At 43.0% G+C, this 20,506-nt stretch overlaps 1 protein-coding gene across 1 annotated transcript; it reads left to right on the top strand.

The window, feature by feature from the left end:
- Positions 1-7,114: 7,114 nt before the first annotated feature.
- LOC133147007 (uncharacterized) lies at positions 7,115-11,816 on the top strand. The gene is made up of 2 exons (XM_061271122.1): positions 7,115-8,056; positions 9,957-11,816. The coding sequence occupies exons 1-2, from the start codon at positions 7,534-7,536 to the stop codon at positions 10,037-10,039; spliced, it is 606 nt and encodes a 201-aa protein (XP_061127106.1). The 5' UTR covers positions 7,115-7,533; the 3' UTR covers positions 10,040-11,816.
- The last annotated feature ends 8,690 nt before the right edge of the window (positions 11,817-20,506 follow it).

Genomic DNA, 20,506 nt, shown 5'->3' with positions numbered 1-20,506 from the left:
ACCCGAGAGCGTTTTTTTCGATGCCAACCTAACCAGAGTGACGGGAGCGGCACAATTCAGAAAAAGTGCTCAGCTCGCCGAGAAAATGCGATTTAAGCAATAAAATTAAAAATGCTTATAAAACATAAACCAAACGTTGGAGATGGTCATTTCTTCATGCGCAGTGATAAACTTGGCACTCTAAAGCACCCGAGAGCGTTTTTTTCGATGCCAACCTAACCAGAGTGACGGGAGCGGCACAATTCAGAAAAAGTGCTCAGCTCGCCGAGAAAATGCGATTTAAGCAATAAAATTAAAAATGCTTATAAAACATAAACCAAACGTTGGAGGTGGTCATTTCTTCATGCGCAGTGATAAACTCGGCACTCTAAAGCACCCGAGAGCGTTTTTTTCGATGCCAACCTAACCAGAGTGACGGGAGCGGCACAATTCAGAAAAAGTGCTCAGCTCGCCGAGAAAATGCGATTTAAGCAATAAAATTAAAAATGCTTATAAAACATAAACCAAACGTTGGAGGTGGTCATTTCTTCATGCGCAGTGATAAACTCGGCACTCTAAAGCACCCGAGAGCGTTTTTTTCGATGCCAACCTAACCAGAGTGACGGGAGCGGCACAATTCAGAAAAAGTGCTCAGCTCGCCGAGAAAATGCGATTTAAGCAATAAAATTAAAAATTCTTATAAAACATAAACCAAACGTTGGAGGTGGTCATTTCTTCATGCGCAGTGATAAACTCGGCACTCTAAAGCACCCGAGAGCGTTTTTTTCGATGCCAACCTAACCAGAGTGACGGGGGCGGCACAATTCAGAAAAAGTGCTCAGCTCGCCGAGAAAATGCGATTTAAGCAATAAAATTAAAAATGCTTATAAAACATAAACCAAACGTTGGAGGTGGCCATTTCTTCATGCGCAGTGATAAACTCGGCACTCTAAAGCACCCGAGAGCGTTTTTTTCGATGCCAACCTAGCCAGAGTGACGGGAGCGGCACAATTCAGAAAAAGTGCTCAGCTCGCCGAGAAAATGCGATTTAAGCAATAAAATTAAAAATGCTTATAAAACATAAACCAAACGTTGGAGGTGGTCATTTCTTCATGCGCAGTGATAAACTCGGCACTCTAAAGCACCCGAGAGCGTTTTTTTCGATGCCAACCTAACCAGAGTGACGGGGGCGGCACAATTCAGAAAAAGTGCTCAGCTCGCCGAGAAAATGCGATTTAAGCAATAAAATTAAAAATGCTTATAAAACATAAACCAAACGTTGGAGGTGGCCATTTCTTCATGCGCAGTGATAAACTCGGCACTCTAAAGCACCCGAGAGCGTTTTTTTCGATGCCAACCTAGCCAGAGTGACGGGAGCGGCACAATTCAGAAAAAGTGCTCAGCTCGCCGAGAAAATGCGATTTAAGCAATAAAATTAAAAATGCTTATAAAACATAAACCAAACGTTGGAGGTGGTCATTTCTTCATGCGCAGTGATAAACTCGGCACTCTAAAGCATCCGAGAGCGTTTTTTTCGATGCCAACCTAACCAGAGTGACGGGAGCGGCACAATTCAGAAAAAGTGCTCAGCTCGCCGAGAAAATGCGATTTAAGCAATAAAATTAAAAATGCTTATAAAACATAAACCAAACGTTGGAGGTGGTCATTTCTTCATGCGCAGTGATAAACTCGGCACTCTAAAGCACCCGAGAGCGTTTTTTTCGATGCCAACCTAACCAGAGTGACGGGAGCGGTACAATTCAGAAAAAGTGCTCAGCTCGCCGAGAAAATGCGATTTAAGCAATAAAATTAAAAATGCTTATAAAACATAAACCAAACGTTGGAGGTGGTCATTTCTTCATGCGCAGTGATAAACTCGGCACTCTAAAGCACCCGAGAGCGTTTTTTTCGATGCCAACCTAACCAGAGTGACGGGAGCGGCACAATTCAGAAAAAGTGCTCAGCTCGCCGAGAAAATGCGATTTAAGCAATAAAATTAAAAATGCTTATAAAACATGAACCAAACGTTGGAGGTGGTCATTTCTTCATGCGCAGTGATAAACTCGGCACTCTAAAGCACCCGAGAGCGTTTTTTTCGATGCCAACCTAACCAGAGTGACGGGAGCGGCACAATTCAGAAAAAGTGCTCAGCTCGCCGAGAAAATGCGATTTAAGCAATAAAATTAAAAATGCTTATAAAACATGAACCAAACGTTGGAGGTGGTCATTTCTTCATGCGCAGTGATAAACTCGGCACTCTAAAGCACCCGAGAGCGTTTTTTTCGATGCCAACCTAACCAGAGTGACGGGAGCGGCACAATTCAGAAAAAGTGCTCAGCTCGCCGAGAAAATGCGATTTAAGCAATAAAATTAAAAATGCTTATAAAACATAAACCAAACGTTGGAGGTGGTCATTTCTTCATGCGCAGTGATAAACTCGGCACTCTAAAGCACCCGAGAGCGTTTTTTTCGATGCCAACCTAACCAGAGTGACGGGAGCGGCACAATTCAGAAAAAGTGCTCAGCTCGCCGAGAAAATGCGATTTAAGCAATAAAATTAAAAATGCTTATAAAACATAAACCAAACGTTGGAGGTGGTCATTTCTTCATGCGCAGTGATAAACTCGGCACTCTAAAGCACCCGAGAGCGTTTTTTTCAATGCCAACCTAACCAGAGTGACGGGAGCGGCACAATTCAGAAAAAGTGCTCAGCTCGCCGAGAAAATGCGATTTAAGCAATACAATTAAAAATGCTTATAAAACATAAACCAAACGTTGGAGGTGGTCATTTCTTCATGCGCAGTGATAAACTCGGCACTCTAAAGCACCCGAGAGCGTTTTTTTCGATGCCAACCTAACCAGAGTGACGGGAGCGGCACAATTCAGAAAAAGTGCTCAGCTCGCCGAGAAAATGCGATTTAAGCAATAAAATTAAAAATGCTTATAAAACATAAATCAAACGTTGGAGATGGTCATTTCTTCATGCGCAGTGATAAACTTGGCACTCTAAAGCACCCGAGAGCGTTTTTTTCGATGCCAACCTAACCAGAGTGACGGGAGCGGCACAATTCAGAAAAAGTGCTCAGCTCGCCGAGAAAATGCGATTTAAGCAATAAAATTAAAAATGCTTATAAAACATAAACCAAACGTTGGAGGTGGTCATTTCTTCATGCGCAGTGATAAACTCGGCACTCTAAAGCACCCGAGAGCGTTTTTTTCGATGCCAACCTAACCAGAGTGACGGGAGCGGCACAATTCAGAAAAAGTGCTCAGCTCGCCGAGAAAATGCGATTTAAGCAATAAAATTAAAAATGCTTATAAAACATAAACCAAACGTTGGAGGTGGTCATTTCTTCATGCGCAGTGATAAACTCGGCACTCTAAAGCACCCGAGAGCGTTTTTTTCGATGCCAACCTAACCAGAGTGACGGGAGCGGCACAATTCAGAAAAAGTGCTCAGCTCGCCGAGAAAATGCGATTTAAGCAATAAAATTAAAAATTCTTATAAAACATAAACCAAACGTTGGAGGTGGTCATTTCTTCATGCGCAGTGATAAACTCGGCACTCTAAAGCACCCGAGAGCGTTTTTTTCGATGCCAACCTAACCAGAGTGACGGGGGCGGCACAATTCAGAAAAAGTGCTCAGCTCGCCGAGAAAATGCGATTTAAGCAATAAAATTAAAAATGCTTATAAAACATAAACCAAACGTTGGAGGTGGCCATTTCTTCATGCGCAGTGATAAACTCGGCACTCTAAAGCACCCGAGAGCGTTTTTTTCGATGCCAACCTAGCCAGAGTGACGGGAGCGGCACAATTCAGAAAAAGTGCTCAGCTCGCCGAGAAAATGCGATTTAAGCAATAAAATTAAAAATGCTTATAAAACATAAACCAAACGTTGGAGGTGGTCATTTCTTCATGCGCAGTGATAAACTCGGCACTCTAAAGCACCCGAGAGCGTTTTTTTCGATGCCAACCTAACCAGAGTGACGGGGGCGGCACAATTCAGAAAAAGTGCTCAGCTCGCCGAGAAAATGCGATTTAAGCAATAAAATTAAAAATGCTTATAAAACATAAACCAAACGTTGGAGGTGGCCATTTCTTCATGCGCAGTGATAAACTCGGCACTCTAAAGCACCCGAGAGCGTTTTTTTCGATGCCAACCTAGCCAGAGTGACGGGAGCGGCACAATTCAGAAAAAGTGCTCAGCTCGCCGAGAAAATGCGATTTAAGCAATAAAATTAAAAATGCTTATAAAACATAAACCAAACGTTGGAGGTGGTCATTTCTTCATGCGCAGTGATAAACTCGGCACTCTAAAGCATCCGAGAGCGTTTTTTTCGATGCCAACCTAACCAGAGTGACGGGAGCGGCACAATTCAGAAAAAGTGCTCAGCTCGCCGAGAAAATGCGATTTAAGCAATAAAATTAAAAATGCTTATAAAACATAAACCAAACGTTGGAGGTGGTCATTTCTTCATGCGCAGTGATAAACTCGGCACTCTAAAGCACCCGAGAGCGTTTTTTTCGATGCCAACCTAACCAGAGTGACGGGAGCGGTACAATTCAGAAAAAGTGCTCAGCTCGCCGAGAAAATGCGATTTAAGCAATAAAATTAAAAATGCTTATAAAACATAAACCAAACGTTGGAGGTGGTCATTTCTTCATGCGCAGTGATAAACTCGGCACTCTAAAGCACCCGAGAGCGTTTTTTTCGATGCCAACCTAACCAGAGTGACGGGAGCGGCACAATTCAGAAAAGGTGCTCAGCTCGCCGAGAAAATGCGATTTAAGCAATAAAATTAAAAATGCTTATAAAACATGAACCAAACGTTGGAGGTGGTCATTTCTTCATGCGCAGTGATAAACTCGGCACTCTAAAGCACCCGAGAGCGTTTTTTTCGATGCCAACCTAACCAGAGTGACGGGAGCGGCACAATTCAGAAAAAGTGCTCAGCTCGCCGAGAAAATGCGATTTAAGCAATAAAATTAAAAATGCTTATAAAACATAAACCAAGCGTTGGAGATGGTCATTTCTTCATGCGCAGTGATAAACTCGGCACTCTAAAGCACCCGAGAGCGTTTTTTTCGATGCCAACCTAACCAGAGTGACGGGAGCGGCACAATTCAGAAAAAGTGCTCAGCTCGCCGAGAAAATGCAATTTAAGCAATAAAATTAAAAATGCTTATAAAACATAAACCAAACGTTGGAGGTGGTCATTTCTTCATGCGCAGTGATAAACTCGGCACTCTAAAGCACCCGAGAGCGTTTTTTTCGATGCCAACCTAACCAGAGTGACGGGAGCGGCACAATTCAGAAAAAGTGCTCAGCTCGCCGAGAAAATGCGATTTAAGCAATAAAATTAAAAATGCTTATAAAACATAAACCAAACGTTGGAGGTGGTCATTTCTTCATGCGCAGTGATAAACTCGGCACTCTAAAGCACCCGAGAGCGTTTTTTTCGATGCCAACCTAACCAGAGTGACGGGAGCGCACAATTCAGAAAAAGTGCTCAGCTCGCCGAGAAAATGCGATTTAAGCAATAAAATTAAAAATGCTTATAAAACATAAACCAAACGTTGGAGGTGGTCATTTCTTCATGCGCAGTGATAAACTCGGCACTCTAAAGCACCCGAGAGCGTTTTTTTCGATGCCAACCTAACCAGAGTGACGGGAGCGGCACAATTCAGAAAAAGTGCTCAGCTCGCCGAGAAAATGCAATTTAGCAATAAAATTAAAAATGCTTATAAAACATAAACCAAACGTTGGAGGTGGTCATTTCTTCATGCGCAGTGATAAACTCGGCACTCTAAAGCACCCGAGAGCGTTTTTTTCGATGCCAACCTAACCAGAGTGACGGGAGCGGCACAATTCAGAAAAAGTGCTCAGCTCGCCGAGCACTAAAATTAAAAATGCTTATAAAACATAAACCAAACGTTGGAGGTGGTCATTTCTTCATGCGCAGTGATAAACTCGGCACTCTAAAGAACCCGAGAGCGTTTTTTTCGATGCCAACCTAACCAGAGTGACGGGAGCGGTACAATTCAGAAAAAGTGCTCAGCTCGCCGAGAAAATGCGATTTAAGCAATAAAATTAAAAATGCTTATAAAACATAAACCAAACGTTGGAGGTGGTCATTTCTTCATGCACAGTGATAAACTCGGCACTCTAAAGCACCCGAGAGCGTTTTTTTCGATGCCAACCTAACCAGAGTGACGGGAGCGGCACAATTCAGAAAAAGTGCTCAGCTCGCCGAGAAAATGCGATTTAAGCAATAAAATTAAAAATGCTTATAAAACATAAACCAAACGTTGGAGGTGGTCATTTCTTCATGCGCAGTGATAAACTCGGCACTCTAAAGCACCCGAGAGCGTTTTTTTCGATGCCAACCTAACCAGAGTGACGGGAGCGGCACAATTCAGAAAAAGTGCTCAGCTCGCCGAGAAAATGCGATTTAAGCAATAAAATTAAAAATGCTTATAAAACATAAACCAAACGTTGGAGGTGGTCATTTCTTCATGCGCAGTGATAAACTCGGCACTCTAAAGCACCCGAGAGCGTTTTTTTCGATGCCAACCTAACCAGAGTGACGGGAGCGGCACAATTCAGAAAAAGTGCTCAGCTCGCCGAGAAAATGCGATTTAAGCAATAAAATTAAAAATGCTTATAAAACATAAACCAAACGTTGGAGGTGGTCATTTTTTCATGCGCAGTGATAAACTCGGCACTCTAAAGCACCCGAGAGCGTTTTTTTCGATGCCAACCTAACCAGAGTGACGGGAGCGGCACAATTCAGAAAAAGTGCTCAGCTCGCCGAGAAAATGCGATTTAAGCAATAAAATTAAAAATGCTTATAAAACATAAACCAAACGTTGGAGGTGGTCATTTCTTCATGCGCAGTGATAAACTCGGCGCTCTAAAGCATCCGAGAGCGTTTTTTTCGATGCCAACCTAACCAGAGTGACGGGAGCGGCACAATTCAGAAAAAGTGCTCAGCTCGCCGAGAAAATGCGATTTAAGCAATAAAATTAAAAATGCTTATAAAACATAAACCAAACGTTGGAGGTGGTCATTTCTTCATGCGCAGTGATAAACTCGGCACTCTAAAGCACCCGAGAGCGTTTTTTTCGATGCTGTTATGTATTGACTTGGAAGTGTTGTTTCTCGTTTGCATATTGCATTGTTTGGTATGCTCTACTTTTTGTTGCCCCTCTCCGTGCGGTGTGGTGTGATGGGTCAGCGGATGAATATCATTGTGATGAGGCTTGTTCAGGAAATAAAAACACGCTAACAAAAGTAACGTGAATCTGTGCTCTTTACAAAGGTTATGTAAGAGAATAAACATAACAAAATTGGCGACGAGACTTAAAAAGGACCCTAAGAATGCGGAGGAGGAACGGACACAAGTGAATAGTGCTTCATGGACTTGGTTGTGTGGACGTAAGTTTCGTCTGCTCGCCCCGGATTCTGCTCTGATCAAGCTAGCCGGAGGTGAGGACGGGTGTCGCTCAGGACCAAGGTAAAAGTGAACGGACGCCAAGAAAAGTGAAAAAAATGTCCGGAATCTTGGGAAATATGGACATATTTGACAGTTCGGTAGAAGACTGGACAACTTATGTGGAAAGAGTTGAGCAGTACTGCCTAGCTAATGAGATACAGGACGAAAGAAAAGTAGCTGTCCTACTCAGTGTCATGGGCGCCAAAATGTATAACTTACTCCGCAGCCTGGTCGCCCCAGCTAAACCGGCAGACAAAACATTTGATGAAATAATGCAGATAATGAAAAGTCATCTAAACCCAGCTCCATTGGTGATTGCTGAGCGCTTTAGATTTCACAAGAGAAACCAGTCAAGGACGGAGACGGTGTCAGAGTACATCGCAGAACTGAGGAAACTGGCCGAACACTGTCAGTTCAGAGACGGACTTTCAGATGCTCTGAGGGACAGGTTCGTGTGCGGGCTGCACAACGAGAGCATTCAGAAACGGCTTTTGACGGAGGACAAACTCACCTTGCAACGAGCAGTGGAAATAGCTGTTTCAGCGGAGACAGCAGCAAGGGATGCGACGGAGCTTCAAGGTAAAAACGCAGCCACAAGCTCTGTGTTTAAACTGCACACCAAACGGCATAATACCAAAGCAAAGCCCTGTTTCAGATGCGGTAAACAGTCACATGACCCCGCAGAGTGTTGGTTTAAGGATAAAGACTGCCGACAATGTGATAGAAGAGGGCACATACAGAAGATGTGTAAATTAAAGTACAGTAATGCAAAAGATAAACACAATATAAGAAAAGGACAAAAATTGCACAAAGTAGCACAGACAGATTCTGACAGTTCAAGTGAGGAAGAATTGGCTTGTTTAGGGCTGTGTGCTACAGAAGAGAATGACGGTGATGTGATTTGGCTGACACCAAAAATTAATGGAGTGCCATTAAAAATGGAACTGGACACAGGGTCAGCACTGTCGATCATATCATTCAACGACTACAAGAAAATGTTCCCAGACACTAAACTGTCACGCACCAGTGTAAAACTGAAGACATACACAGGAGAAAAGGTTGCACCACTGGGAAAACTCAAAGTGAAAGTGAAATACAGAAACCAAAAGTGCAATCTTGAGCTGTTCGTCCTTAAAGAGGGAGGTGTACCACTATTTGGTCGTAGATGGCTACGACAAATCAAGCTTAACTGGCATGAAATAAAGTCCATGCACATAGCCTCCAAACAGCTCACAGACATGAAGTTAACTGAGATACTGGATAAACATGCACATGTGTTCAGCGAAGGCATAGGAACAATGAAACACATCAAAGCACGTCTCGAGCTGGAAGAAGGTGCAAAAGCAAAGTTTCATAAAGCACGCCCTGTTCCATATGCGCTACGCCCAAAAGTTGAAGCTGAGCTGCAAAATCTCATGGATCAAGGAATAGTATCCAAAGTGGACTGGTCTGAGTGGGCTACACCAATCGTACCTGTTGCCAAGAAATCTTCAGACAAAGTGCGCATTTGTGGTGATTTCAAAGTAACTGTTAACCCTGTCATGCATGCAGACCAGTATCCACTCCCTCGCATCGATGACATTTTTGCATCTCTAGCAAATGGTGAGCACTTCACAAAGATTGACCTCGCACAAGCATATCTACAGATGGAAATGGATGAAAGTTCACGCAAGTACCTCACCATAAATACTCACAAAGGACTATACCAATACAACCGGCTTGTATTTGGTATTACAAGTGCCCCTGCGATATGGCAACGTGCAATGGACCAAGTGCTACAAGGAATCCCAGGTACTCAATGTTACTTGGATGATATTATTGTTACTGGTTGGGACAAAGAGTCACACTTGCAAAACTTGAATGCAGTTCTAACGAAACTGGAAGAATATGGTCTAAAAGCAAACAAAAAGAAATGTGAGTTTTTCAAGGAGTCCATTGAGTATTGTGGACACAAAATAGACAAGCACGGACTTCACAAAACGCAAGACAAAATTGAAGCTGTAGTAAAATCTCCACAACCAGAAAATGTCAGCCAGTTACGCTCATTTCTTGGCCTTGTTAACTATTATCACAAGTTTTTGCCAAACCTTTCCACTGTGCTGCACCCACTGAATGCACTACTGCACCAAAAGGCAAAGTGGGACTGGACTAAAGACTGTGAACAGGCATTTACAAAGGCAAAGGAACTCATTATTTCAGACAAGGTGCTCACACACTTTGATCCAAAGCTTCCCCTATGTCTAGCCTGTGACGCTTCACCTTATGGCATTGGTGCAGTTCTGTCTCACAAAATGACTGATGGCTCTGAACGCCCCATTGCCTTTGCATCACGCTCTTTATCACCTGCAGAGCGTAATTATGCACAGATTGACAGAGAAGCTTTAAGCTTAGTGTGGGGTGTTAAGAAGTTTAACCAATACCTGTATGGAAAACACTTCATGCTGATTACAGATCACCAGCCTCTTGTTTCCATTTTCAGTCCGAAGAAAGGTGTTCTTGCTATGGCCGCCGCTCGTTTACAACGTTGGGCTCTCTTTCTTGGAGCACACACCTATACCATAGACTATAAAGGGACGAAACTACACGGAAATGCAGATGGTCTCTCTCGCCTTCCTCAACCACTGACAGAGAAGGCTACTGATCCTGCTTTAAATCTTCACATGCTGCAAATGGAACCGCTTCCGGTGACTTGCGCTCAAATAAGCAAAGAAACAAGAAACGACCCTCTGCTATCTCGAGTGTATGACTTAACTGTTAATGGCTGGCCAATGCATGCAGATACTGAACTTAAGGACTATTTCACCAGAAAAGACCAACTTACTGTGTCCCAAGGATGTGTCCTGTGGGGGTCACGCGTTGTTGTACCTCCCAAACTGCGATCCAAAGTTCTAAACTCGCTGCATGATGGGCACATGGGGGTAGTTAAGATGAAGAGTCTTGCTAGAAGTTATGTGTGGTGGCCTGGCCTTGACAACCAAATTGAAACTCTGGTCAAAACATGCAGAGGATGTCACCAGACTCAGCGCTCACCTCAGATTGCCCCTGTCCACACTTGGGAATGGCCTGTTGCCCCATGGCAACGCATTCACATTGACTATGCTGGACCTTTCATGGATCACATGTTCCTTATTGTGGTCGACGCTCATTCAAAATGGCCCGAGGTTTTCACTGTAAAAAAAGCAACTACAACTGTAACAGTGAACCAGTTACAGATGCTTTTTGCACGTACAGGATACCCTCTTCAGCTTGTAAGTGACAATGGTACCCAGTTTACTAGTGAGGAGTTTCAGATCTTCCTGAAAAGCAACGGAATAAAACACCTTACTTCTGCTCCTCACCACCCTGCGACGAATGGACTTGCTGAACGTTTTGTACAAACTTTCAAACAGTCGATGAAAGCCAGTAGGAGGGAGGAAGTTCCACTACAGCAGAAAATCGCCAACTTTCTGCTAGCCTACAGAAACACTCCACATACTACTACTGGACAGTCACCTGCAATGTTGTTCATGGGAAGAAACCTAAGATCTCGTTTAGATCTCCTGAAACCTGACATCCGAGAACATGTTTCAAACAGACAATGTTCACCAACTCAGTTACAAAGGAAACTAAGATCATTTGACATCGGACAAAAAGTATTGGCAAGAGACTATCGTAACCAAGGCGACAAGTGGCAACATGCGGAAATTTTGACACAAACTGGACCACTCTCATATACAGTGAGTGTTGAGCCTAATGTCGTCTGGCGCAGACATGTTGATCAACTTTTGGACGCATCACCTGGAAATGCCGCTACTCAAACTACCACACCTACTGTCCCACAAAACCCTAAGGACAGTACTCCAGCCTCTGACATCACACCTGAGGAAAACATGTCCACACCGGAGATAATGGACATACACAAACCAATGACAAACCTACCTGATCCTCCTGGACGCAGATATCCTGAGAGGGTTCGCAAACCACCAGACAGACTTGATTTATAAATGTTGAAAGGAAACAAATGTTCTTTAAAAGAAAAAAAAAAAAAGTTGTTAATATTTGATGTTGAAAATTGTTGTGAATTTTGAAATGCCTCTAAAAAGAAAAGTATACACTTAATAGCACATAGAAACATAGTACTTATATTTTTTTTATTTGATGATTATTGGTGCATCAAAGCTGGAAGAGAGGAATTGTTATGTATTGACTTGGAAGTGTTGTTTCTCGTTTGCATATTGCATTGTTTGGTATGCTCTACTTTTTGTTGCCCCTCTCCGTGCGGTGTGGTGTGATGGGTCAGCGGATGAATATCATTGTGATGAGGCTTGTTCAGGAAATAAAAACACGCTAACAAAAGTAACGTGAATCTGTGCTCTTTACAAAGGTTATGTAAGAGAATAAACATAACAGATGCCAACGTAACCAGAGTGACGGGAGCGGCACAATTCAGAAAAAGTGCTCAGCTCGCCGAGAAAATGCGATTTAAGCAATAAAATTAAAAATGCTTATAAAACATAAACCAAACGTTGGAGGTGGTCATTTCTTCATGCGCAGTGATAAACTCGGCACTCTAAAGCACCCGAGAGCGTTTTTTTCGATGCCAACCTAACCAGAGGGACGGGAGCGCACAATTCAGAAAAAGTGCTCAGCTCGCCGAGAAAATGCAATTTAAGCAATAAAATTAAAAATGCTTATAAAACATAAACCAAACGTTGGAGGTGGTCATTTCTTCATGCGCAGTGATAAACTCGGCACTCTAAAGCACCCGAGAGCGTTTTTTTCGAGGCCAACCTAACCAGAGTGACGGGAGCGGCACAATTCAGAAAAAGTGCTCAGCTCGCCGAGAAAATGCAATTTAAGCAATAAAATTAAAAATGCTTATAAAACATAAACCAAACGTTGGAGGTGGTCATTTCTTCATGCGCAGTGATAAACTCGGAAATCTAAAGCACCCGAGAGCGTTTTTTTCGATGCCAACCTAACCAGAGTGACGGGAGCGGCACAATTCAGAAAAAGTGCTCAGCTCGCCGAGAAAATGCGATTTAAGCAATAAAATTAAAAATGCTTATAAAACATAAACCAAACGTTGGAGGTGGTCATTTCTTCATGCGCAGTGATAAACTCGGCACTCTAAAGCACCCGAGAGCGTTTTTTTCGATGCCAACCTAACCAGAGTGACGGGAGCGGCACAATTCAGAAAAAGTGCTCAGCTCGCCGAGAAAATGCAATTTAAGCAATAAAATTAAAAATGCTTATAAAACATAAACCAAACGTTGGAGGTGGTCATTTCTTCATGCGCAGTGATAAACTCGGCACTCTAAAGCACCCGAGAGCGTTTTTTTCGATGCCAACCTAACCAGAGTGACGGGAGCGGCACAATTCAGAAAAAGTGCTCAGCTCGCCGAGAAAATGCGATTTAAGCAATAAAATTAAAAATGCTTATAAAACATAAACCAAACGTTGGAGGTGGTCATTTCTTCATGCGCAGTGATAAACTCGGCACTCTAAAGCACCCGAGAGCGTTTTTTTCGATGCCAACCTATACCAGAGTGACGGGAGCGGCACAATTCAGAAAAAGTGCTCAGCTCGCCGAGAAAATGCGATTTAAGCAATAAAATTAAAAATGCTTATAAAACATAAACCAAACGTTGGAGGTGGTCATTTCTTCATGCGCAGTGATAAACTCGGCACTCTAAAGCACCCGAGAGAGTTTTTTTGATGCCAACCTAACCAGAGTGACGGGAGCGGCACAATTCAGAAAAAGTGCTCAGCTCGCCGAGAAAATGCGATTTAAGCAATAAATTTAAAAATGCTTATAAAACATAAACCAAACGTTGGAGGTGGTCATTTCTTCATGCGCAGTGATAAACTCGGCACTCTAAAGCACCCGAGAGCGTTTTTTTCGATGCCAACCTAACCAGAGTGACGGGAGCGGCACAATTCAGAAAAAGTGCTCAGCTCGCCGAGAAAATGCGATTTAAGCAATAAAATTAAAAATGCTTATAAAACATAAACCAAACGTTGGAGGTGGCCATTTCTTCATGCGCAGTGATAAACTCGGCACTCTAAAGCACCCGAGAGCGTTTTTTTCGATGCCAACCTAGCCAGAGTGACGGGAGCGGCACAATTCAGAAAAAGTGCTCAGCTCGCCGAGAAAATGCGATTTAAGCAATAAAATTAAAAATGCTTATAAAACATAAACCAAACGTTGGAGGTGGTCATTTCTTCATGCGCAGTGATAAACTCGGCACTCTAAAGCACCCGAGAGCGTTTTTTTCGATGCCAACCTAACCAGAGTGACGGGGGCGGCACAATTCAGAAAAAGTGCTCAGCTCGCCGAGAAAATGCGATTTAAGCAATAAAATTAAAAATGCTTATAAAACATAAACCAAACGTTGGAGGTGGCCATTTCTTCATGCGCAGTGATAAACTCGGCACTCTAAAGCACCCGAGAGCGTTTTTTTCGATGCCAACCTAGCCAGAGTGACGGGAGCGGCACAATTCAGAAAAAGTGCTCAGCTCGCCGAGAAAATGCGATTTAAGCAATAAAATTAAAAATGCTTATAAAACATAAACCAAACGTTGGAGGTGGTCATTTCTTCATGCGCAGTGATAAACTCGGCACTCTAAAGCACCCGAGAGCGTTTTTTTCGATGCCAACCTAACCAGAGTGACGGGAGCGGCACAATTCAGAAAAAGTGCTCAGCTCGCCGAGAAAATGCGATTTAAGCAATAAAATTAAAAATGCTTATAAAACATAAACCAAACGTTGGAGGTGGTCATTTCTTCATGCGCAGTGATAAACTCGGCACTCTAAAGCACCCGAGAGCGTTTTTTTCGATGCCAACCTAACCAGAGTGACAAGGGCGGCACAATTCAGAAATGCAGCTCGCCGAGAAAATGCGATTTAAGCAATAAAATTAAAAATGCTTATAAAACATAAACCAAACGTTGGAGGTGGTCATTTCTTCATGCGCAGTGATAAACTCGGCACTCTAAAGCACCCGAGAGCGTTTTTTTCGATGCCAACCTAACCAGAGTGACGGGAGCGGCACAATTCAGAAAAAGTGCTCAGCTCGCCGAGAAAATGCAATTTAAGCAATAAAATTAAAAATGCTTATAAAACATAAACCAAACGTTGGAGGTGGTCATTTCTTCATGCGCAGTGATAAACTCGGCACTCTAAAGCACCCGAGAGCGTTTTTTTCGATGCCAACCTAACCAGAGTGACGGGAGCGGCACAATTCAGAAAAAGTGCTCAGCTCGCCGAGAAAATGCGATTTAAGCAATAAAATTAAAAATGCTTATAAAACATAAACCAAACGTTGGAGGTGGTCATTTCTTCATGCGCAGTGATAAACTCGGCACTCTAAAGCACCCGAGAGCGTTTTTTTCGATGCCAACCTAACCATAGTGACGGGAGCGGCACAATTCAGAAAAAGTGCTCAGCTCGCCGAGAAAATGCGATTTAAGCAATAAAATTAAAAATGCTTATAAAACATAAACCAAACGTTGGAGGTGGTCATTTCTTCATGCGCAGTGATAAACTCGGCACTCTAAAGCACCCGAGAGCGTTTTTTTCGATGCCAACCTAACCAGAGTGACGGGAGCGGCACAATTCAGAAAAAGTGCTCAGCTCGCCGAGAAAATGCGATTTAAGCAATAAAATTAAAAATGCTTATAAAACATAAACCAAACGTTGGAGGTGGTCATTTCTTCATGCGCAGTGATAAACTCGGCACTCTAAAGCACCCGAGAGCGTTTTTTTCGATGCCAACCTAACCAGAGTGACGGGAGCGGCACAATTCAGGCTCAGCTCGCCGAGAAAATGCGATTTAAGCAATACAATTAAAAATGCTTATAAAACATAAACCAAACGTTGGAGGTGGTCATTTCTTCATGCGCAGTGATAAACTCGGCACTCTAAAGCACCCGAGAGCGTTTTTTTCGATGCCAACCTAACCAGAGTGACGGGAGCGGCACAATTCAGAAAAAGCGCTCAGCTCGCCGAGAAAATGCGATTTAAGCAATAAAATTAAAAATGCTTATAAAACATAAACCAAACGTTGGAGGTGGTCATTTCTTCATGCGCAGTGATAAACTCGACACTCTAAAGCACCCGAGAGCGTTTTTTTCGATGCCAACCTAACCAGAGTGACGGGAGCGGCACAATTCAGAAAAAGTGCTCAGCTCGCCGAGAAAATGCGATTTAAGCAATAAAATTAAAAATGCTTATAAAACATAAACCAAACGTTGGAGGTGGTCATTTCTTCATGCGCAGTGATAAACTCGGCACTCTACAGCACCCGAGAGCGTTTTTTTCGATGCCAACCTAACCAGAGTGACGGGAGCGGCACAATTCAGAAAAAGCGCTCAGCTCGCCGAGAAAATGCGATTTAAGCAATAAAATTAAAAATGCTTATAAAACATAAACCAAACGTTGGAGGTGGTCATTTCTTCATGCGCAGTGATAAACTCGGCACTCTAAAGCACCCGAGAGCGTTTTTTTCGATGCCAACCTAACCAGAGTGACGGGAGCGGCACTATTCAGAAAAAGTGCTCAGCTCGCCGAGAAAATGCGATTTAAGCAATAAAATTAAAAATGCTTATAAAACATAAACCAAACGTTGGAGGTGGTCATTTCTTCATGCGCAGTGATAAACTCAGCACTCTAAAGCACCCGAGAGCGTTTTTTTCGATGCCAACCTAACCAGAGTGACGGGAGCGGCACAATTCAGAAAAAGTGCTCAGCTCGCCGAGCACTAAAATTAAAAATGCTTATAAAACATAAACCAAACGTTGGAGGTGGTCATTTCTTCATGCGCAGTGATAAACTCGGCACTCTAAAGCACCCGAGAGCGTTTTTTTTCGATGCTAGCCTAACCAGAGTGACGGGAGCGGCACAATTCAGAAAAAGTGCTCAGCTCGCAGAGAAAATGCGATTTAAGCAATAAAATTAAAAATGCTTATAAAACATAAACCAAACGTTGGAGGTGGTCATTTCTTCATGCGCAGTGATAAACTCGGCACTCTAAAGCACCCGAGAGCGTTTTTTTCGATGCCAACCTAACCAGAGTGACGGGAGCGGCACAATTCAGAAAAAGTGCTCAGCTCGCCGAGAAAATGCGATTTAAGCAATAAAATTAAAAATGCTTATAAAACATAAACCAAACGTTGGAGGTGGTCATTTCTTCATGCACAGTGATAAACTCGGCACTCTAAAGCACCCGAGAGCGTTTTTTTCGATGCCAACCTAACCAGAGTGACGGGAGCGGCACAATTCAGAAAAAGTGCTCAGCTCGCCGAGAAAATGCGATTTAAGCAATAAAATTTAAAATGCTTATAAAACATGAACCAAACGTTGGAGGTGGTCATTTCTTCATGCGCAGTGATAAACTCGGCACTCTAAAGCACCCGAGAGCGTTTTTTTCGATGCCAACCTAACCAGAGTGACGGGAGCGGCACAATTCAGAAAAAGTGCTCAGCTCGCCGAGAAAATGCGATTTAAGCAATAAAATTAAAAATGCTTATAAAACATAAACCAAACGTTGGAGGTGGTCATTTCTTCATGCGCAGTGATAAACTCGGCACTCTAAAGCACCCGAGAGCGTTTTTTTCGATGCCAACCTAACCAGAGTGACGGGAGCGGCACAATTCAGAAAAAGCGCTCAGCTCGCCGAGAAAATGCGATTTAAGCAATAAAATTAAAAATGCTTATAAAACATAAACCAAACGTTGGAGGTGGTCATTTCTTCATGCGCAGTGATAAACTCGGCACTCTAAAGCACCCGAGAGCGTTTTTTTCGATGCCAACCTAACCAGAGTGACGGGAGCGGCACAATTCAGAAAAAGTGCTCAGCTCGCCGAGAAAATGCGATTTAAGCAATACAATTAAAAATGCTTATAAAACATAAACCAAACGTTGGAGGTGGTCATTTCTTCATGCGCAGTGATAAACTCGGCACTCTAAAGAACCCGAGAGCGTTTTTTTCGATGCCAACCTAACCAGAGTGACGGGAGCGGCACAATTCAGAAAAAGTGCTCAGCTCGCCGAAAAAATGCGATTTAAGCAATAAAATTAAAAATGCTTATAAAACATAAACCAAACGTTGGAGGTGGTCATTTTTTCATGCGCAGTGATAAACTCGGCACTCTAAAGCACCCGAGAGCGTTTTTTTCGATGCCAACCTAACCAGAGTGACGGGAGCGGCACAATTCAGAAAAAGTGCTCAGCTCGCCGAGAAAATGCGATTTAAGCAATAAAATTAAAAATGCTTATAAAACATAAACCAAACGTTGGAGGTGGTCATTTCTTCATGCGCAGTGATAAACTCGGCACTCTAAAGCACCCGAGAGCGTTTTTTTCGATGCCAACCTAACCAGAGTGACGGGAGCGGCACAATTCAGGCTCAGCTCGCCGAGAAAATGCGATTTAAGCAATAAAATTAAAAATGCTTATAAAACATAAACCAAACGTTGGAGGTGGTCATTTCTTCATGCGCAGTGATAAACTCGGCACTCTAAAGCACCCGAGAGCGTTTTTTTCGATGCCAACCTAACCAGAGTGACGGGAGCGGCACAATTCAGAAAAAGCGCTCAGCTCGCCGAGAAAATGCGATTTAAGCAATAAAATTAAAAATGCTTATAAAACATAAACCAAACGTTGGAGGTGGTCATTTCTTCATGCGCAGTGATAAACTCGGCACTCTAAAGCACCCGAGAGCGTTTTTTTCGATGCCAACCTAACCAGAGTGACGGGAGCGGCACAATTCAGAAAAAGTGCTCAGCTCGCCGAGAAAATGCGATTTAAGCAATAAAATTAAAAATGCTTATAAAACATAAACCAAACGTTGGAGGTGGTCATTTCTTCATGCGCAGTGATAAACTCGGCACTCTACAGCACCCGAGAGCGTTTTTTTCGATGCCAACCTAACCAGAGTGACGGGAGCGGCACAATTCAGAAAAAGCGCTCAGCTCGCCGAGAAAATGCGATTTAAGCAATAAAATTAAAAATGCTTATAAAACATAAACCAAACGTTGGAGGTGGTCATTTCTTCATGCGCAGTGATAAACTCGGCACTCTAAAGCACCCGAGAGCGTTTTTTTCGATGCCAACCTAACCAGAGTGACGGGAGCGGCACAATTCAGAAAAAGTGCTCAGCTCGCCGAGAAAATGCGATTTAAGCAATAAAATTAAAAATGCTTATAAAACATAAACCAAACGTTGGAGGTGGTCATTTCTTCATGCGCAGTGATAAACTCGGCACTCTAAAGCACCCGAGAGCGTTTTTTTCGATGCCAACCTAACCAGAGTGAGGGGAGCGGCACAATTCAGAAAAAGTGCTCAGCTCGCCGAGAAAATGCGATTTAAGCAATAAAATTAAAAATGCTTATAAAACATAAACCAAACGTTGGAGGTGGTCATTTCTTCATGCGCAGTGATAAACTCGGCACTCTAAAGCACCCGAGAGCGTTTTTTTCGATGCCAACCTAACCAGAGTGACGGGAGCGGCACAATTCAGAAAAAGTGCTCAGCTCGCCGAGGAAATGCGATTTAAGCAATAAAATTTAAAATGCTTATAAAACATAAACCAAACGTTGGAGGTGGTCATTTCTTCATGCGCAGTGATAAACTCGGCACTCTAAAGCACCCGAGAGCGTTTTTTTCGATGCCAACCTAACCAGAGTGACGGGAGCGGCACAATTCAGAAAAAGTGCTCAGCTCGCCGAGAAAATGCGATTTAAGCAATAAAATTAAAAATGCTTATAAAACATAAACCAAACGTTGGAGGTGGTCATTTCTTCATGCGCAGTGATAAACTCGGCACTCTAAAGCACCCGAGAGCGTTTTTTTCGATGCCAACCTAACCAGAGTGACGGGAGCGGCACAATTCAGAAAAAGTGCTCAGCTCGCCGAGAAAATGGGATTTAAGCAATAAAATTAAAAATGCTTATAAAACATAAACCAAACGTTGGAGGTGGTCATTTCTTCATGCGCAGTGATAAACTCGGCACTCTAAAGCACCCGAGAGCGTTTTTCTCGATGCCAACCTAACCAGAGTGACGGGAGCGGCACAATTCAGAAAAAGTGCTCAGCTCGCCGAGAAAATGCGATTTAAGCAATAAAATTAAAAATGCTTATAAAACATAAAGCAAACGTTGGAGGTGGTCATTTCTTCATGCGCAGTGATAAACTCGGCACTCTAAAGCACCCGAGAGCGTTTTTTTCGATGCCAACCTAACCAGAGTGACGGGAGCGGCACAATTCAGAAAAAGTGCTCAGCTCGCCGAGAAAATGCGATTTAAGCAATAAAATTAAAAATGCTTATAAAACATAAACCAAACGTTGGAGGTGGTCATTTCTTCATGCGCAGTGATAAACTCGGCACTCTAAAGCACCCGAGAGCGTTTTTTTCGATGCCAACCTAACCAGAGTGACGGGAGCGGCACAAGTCAGAAAAAGTGCTCAGCTCGCCGAGAAAATGCGATTTAAGCAATAAAATTAAAAATGCTTATAAAACATAAACCAAACGTTGGAGGTGGTCATTTCTTCATGCGCAGTGATAAACTCGGCACTCTAAAGCACCCGAGAGCGTTTTTTTCGATGCCAACCTAACCAGAGTGACGGGAGCGGCACAATTCAGAAAAAGTGCTCAGCTCGCCGAGAAAATGCGATTTAAGCAATAAAATTAAAAATGCTTATAAAACATAAACCAAACGTTGGAGGTTGTCATTTCTTCATGCGCAGTGATAAACTCGGCACTCTAAAGCACCCGAGAGCGTTTTTTTCGATGCCAACCTAACCAGAGTGACGGGAGCGGCACAATTCAGAAAAAGTGCTCAGCTCGCCGAGAAAATGCGATTTAAGCAATAAAATTAAAAATGCTTATAAAACATAAACCAAACGTTGGAGGTGGTCATTTCTTCATGCGCAGTGATAAACTCGGCACTCTAAAGCACCCGAGAGCGTTTTTTTCGATGCCAACCTAACCAGAGTGACGGGAGCGGCACAATTCAGAAAAAGTGCTCAGCTCGCCGAGAAAATGCGAT

This window comes from Syngnathus typhle, unplaced genomic scaffold (genome assembly GCF_033458585.1).
Source record: "Syngnathus typhle isolate RoL2023-S1 ecotype Sweden unplaced genomic scaffold, RoL_Styp_1.0 HiC_scaffold_25, whole genome shotgun sequence".
NCBI classification, from domain to species: domain Eukaryota; kingdom Metazoa; phylum Chordata; class Actinopteri; order Syngnathiformes; family Syngnathidae; genus Syngnathus; species Syngnathus typhle.
Note: the sequence above shows the minus strand (reverse complement) of the source record. Positions and strands in the feature narration are given on the sequence as shown.

Excerpts from the sequence above, each read along its gene's own strand:
- LOC133147007 (XM_061271122.1), top strand. The coding sequence starts at position 7,534 with ATGTCCGGAATCTTGGGAAATATGGACATATTTGACAGTTCGGTAGAA. Across the intron at positions 8,057-9,956 it reads GGATGCGACGGAGCTTCAAG|TCCGAAGAAAGGTGTTCTTG; the intron begins GTAAAAACGCAG and ends TTCCATTTTCAG.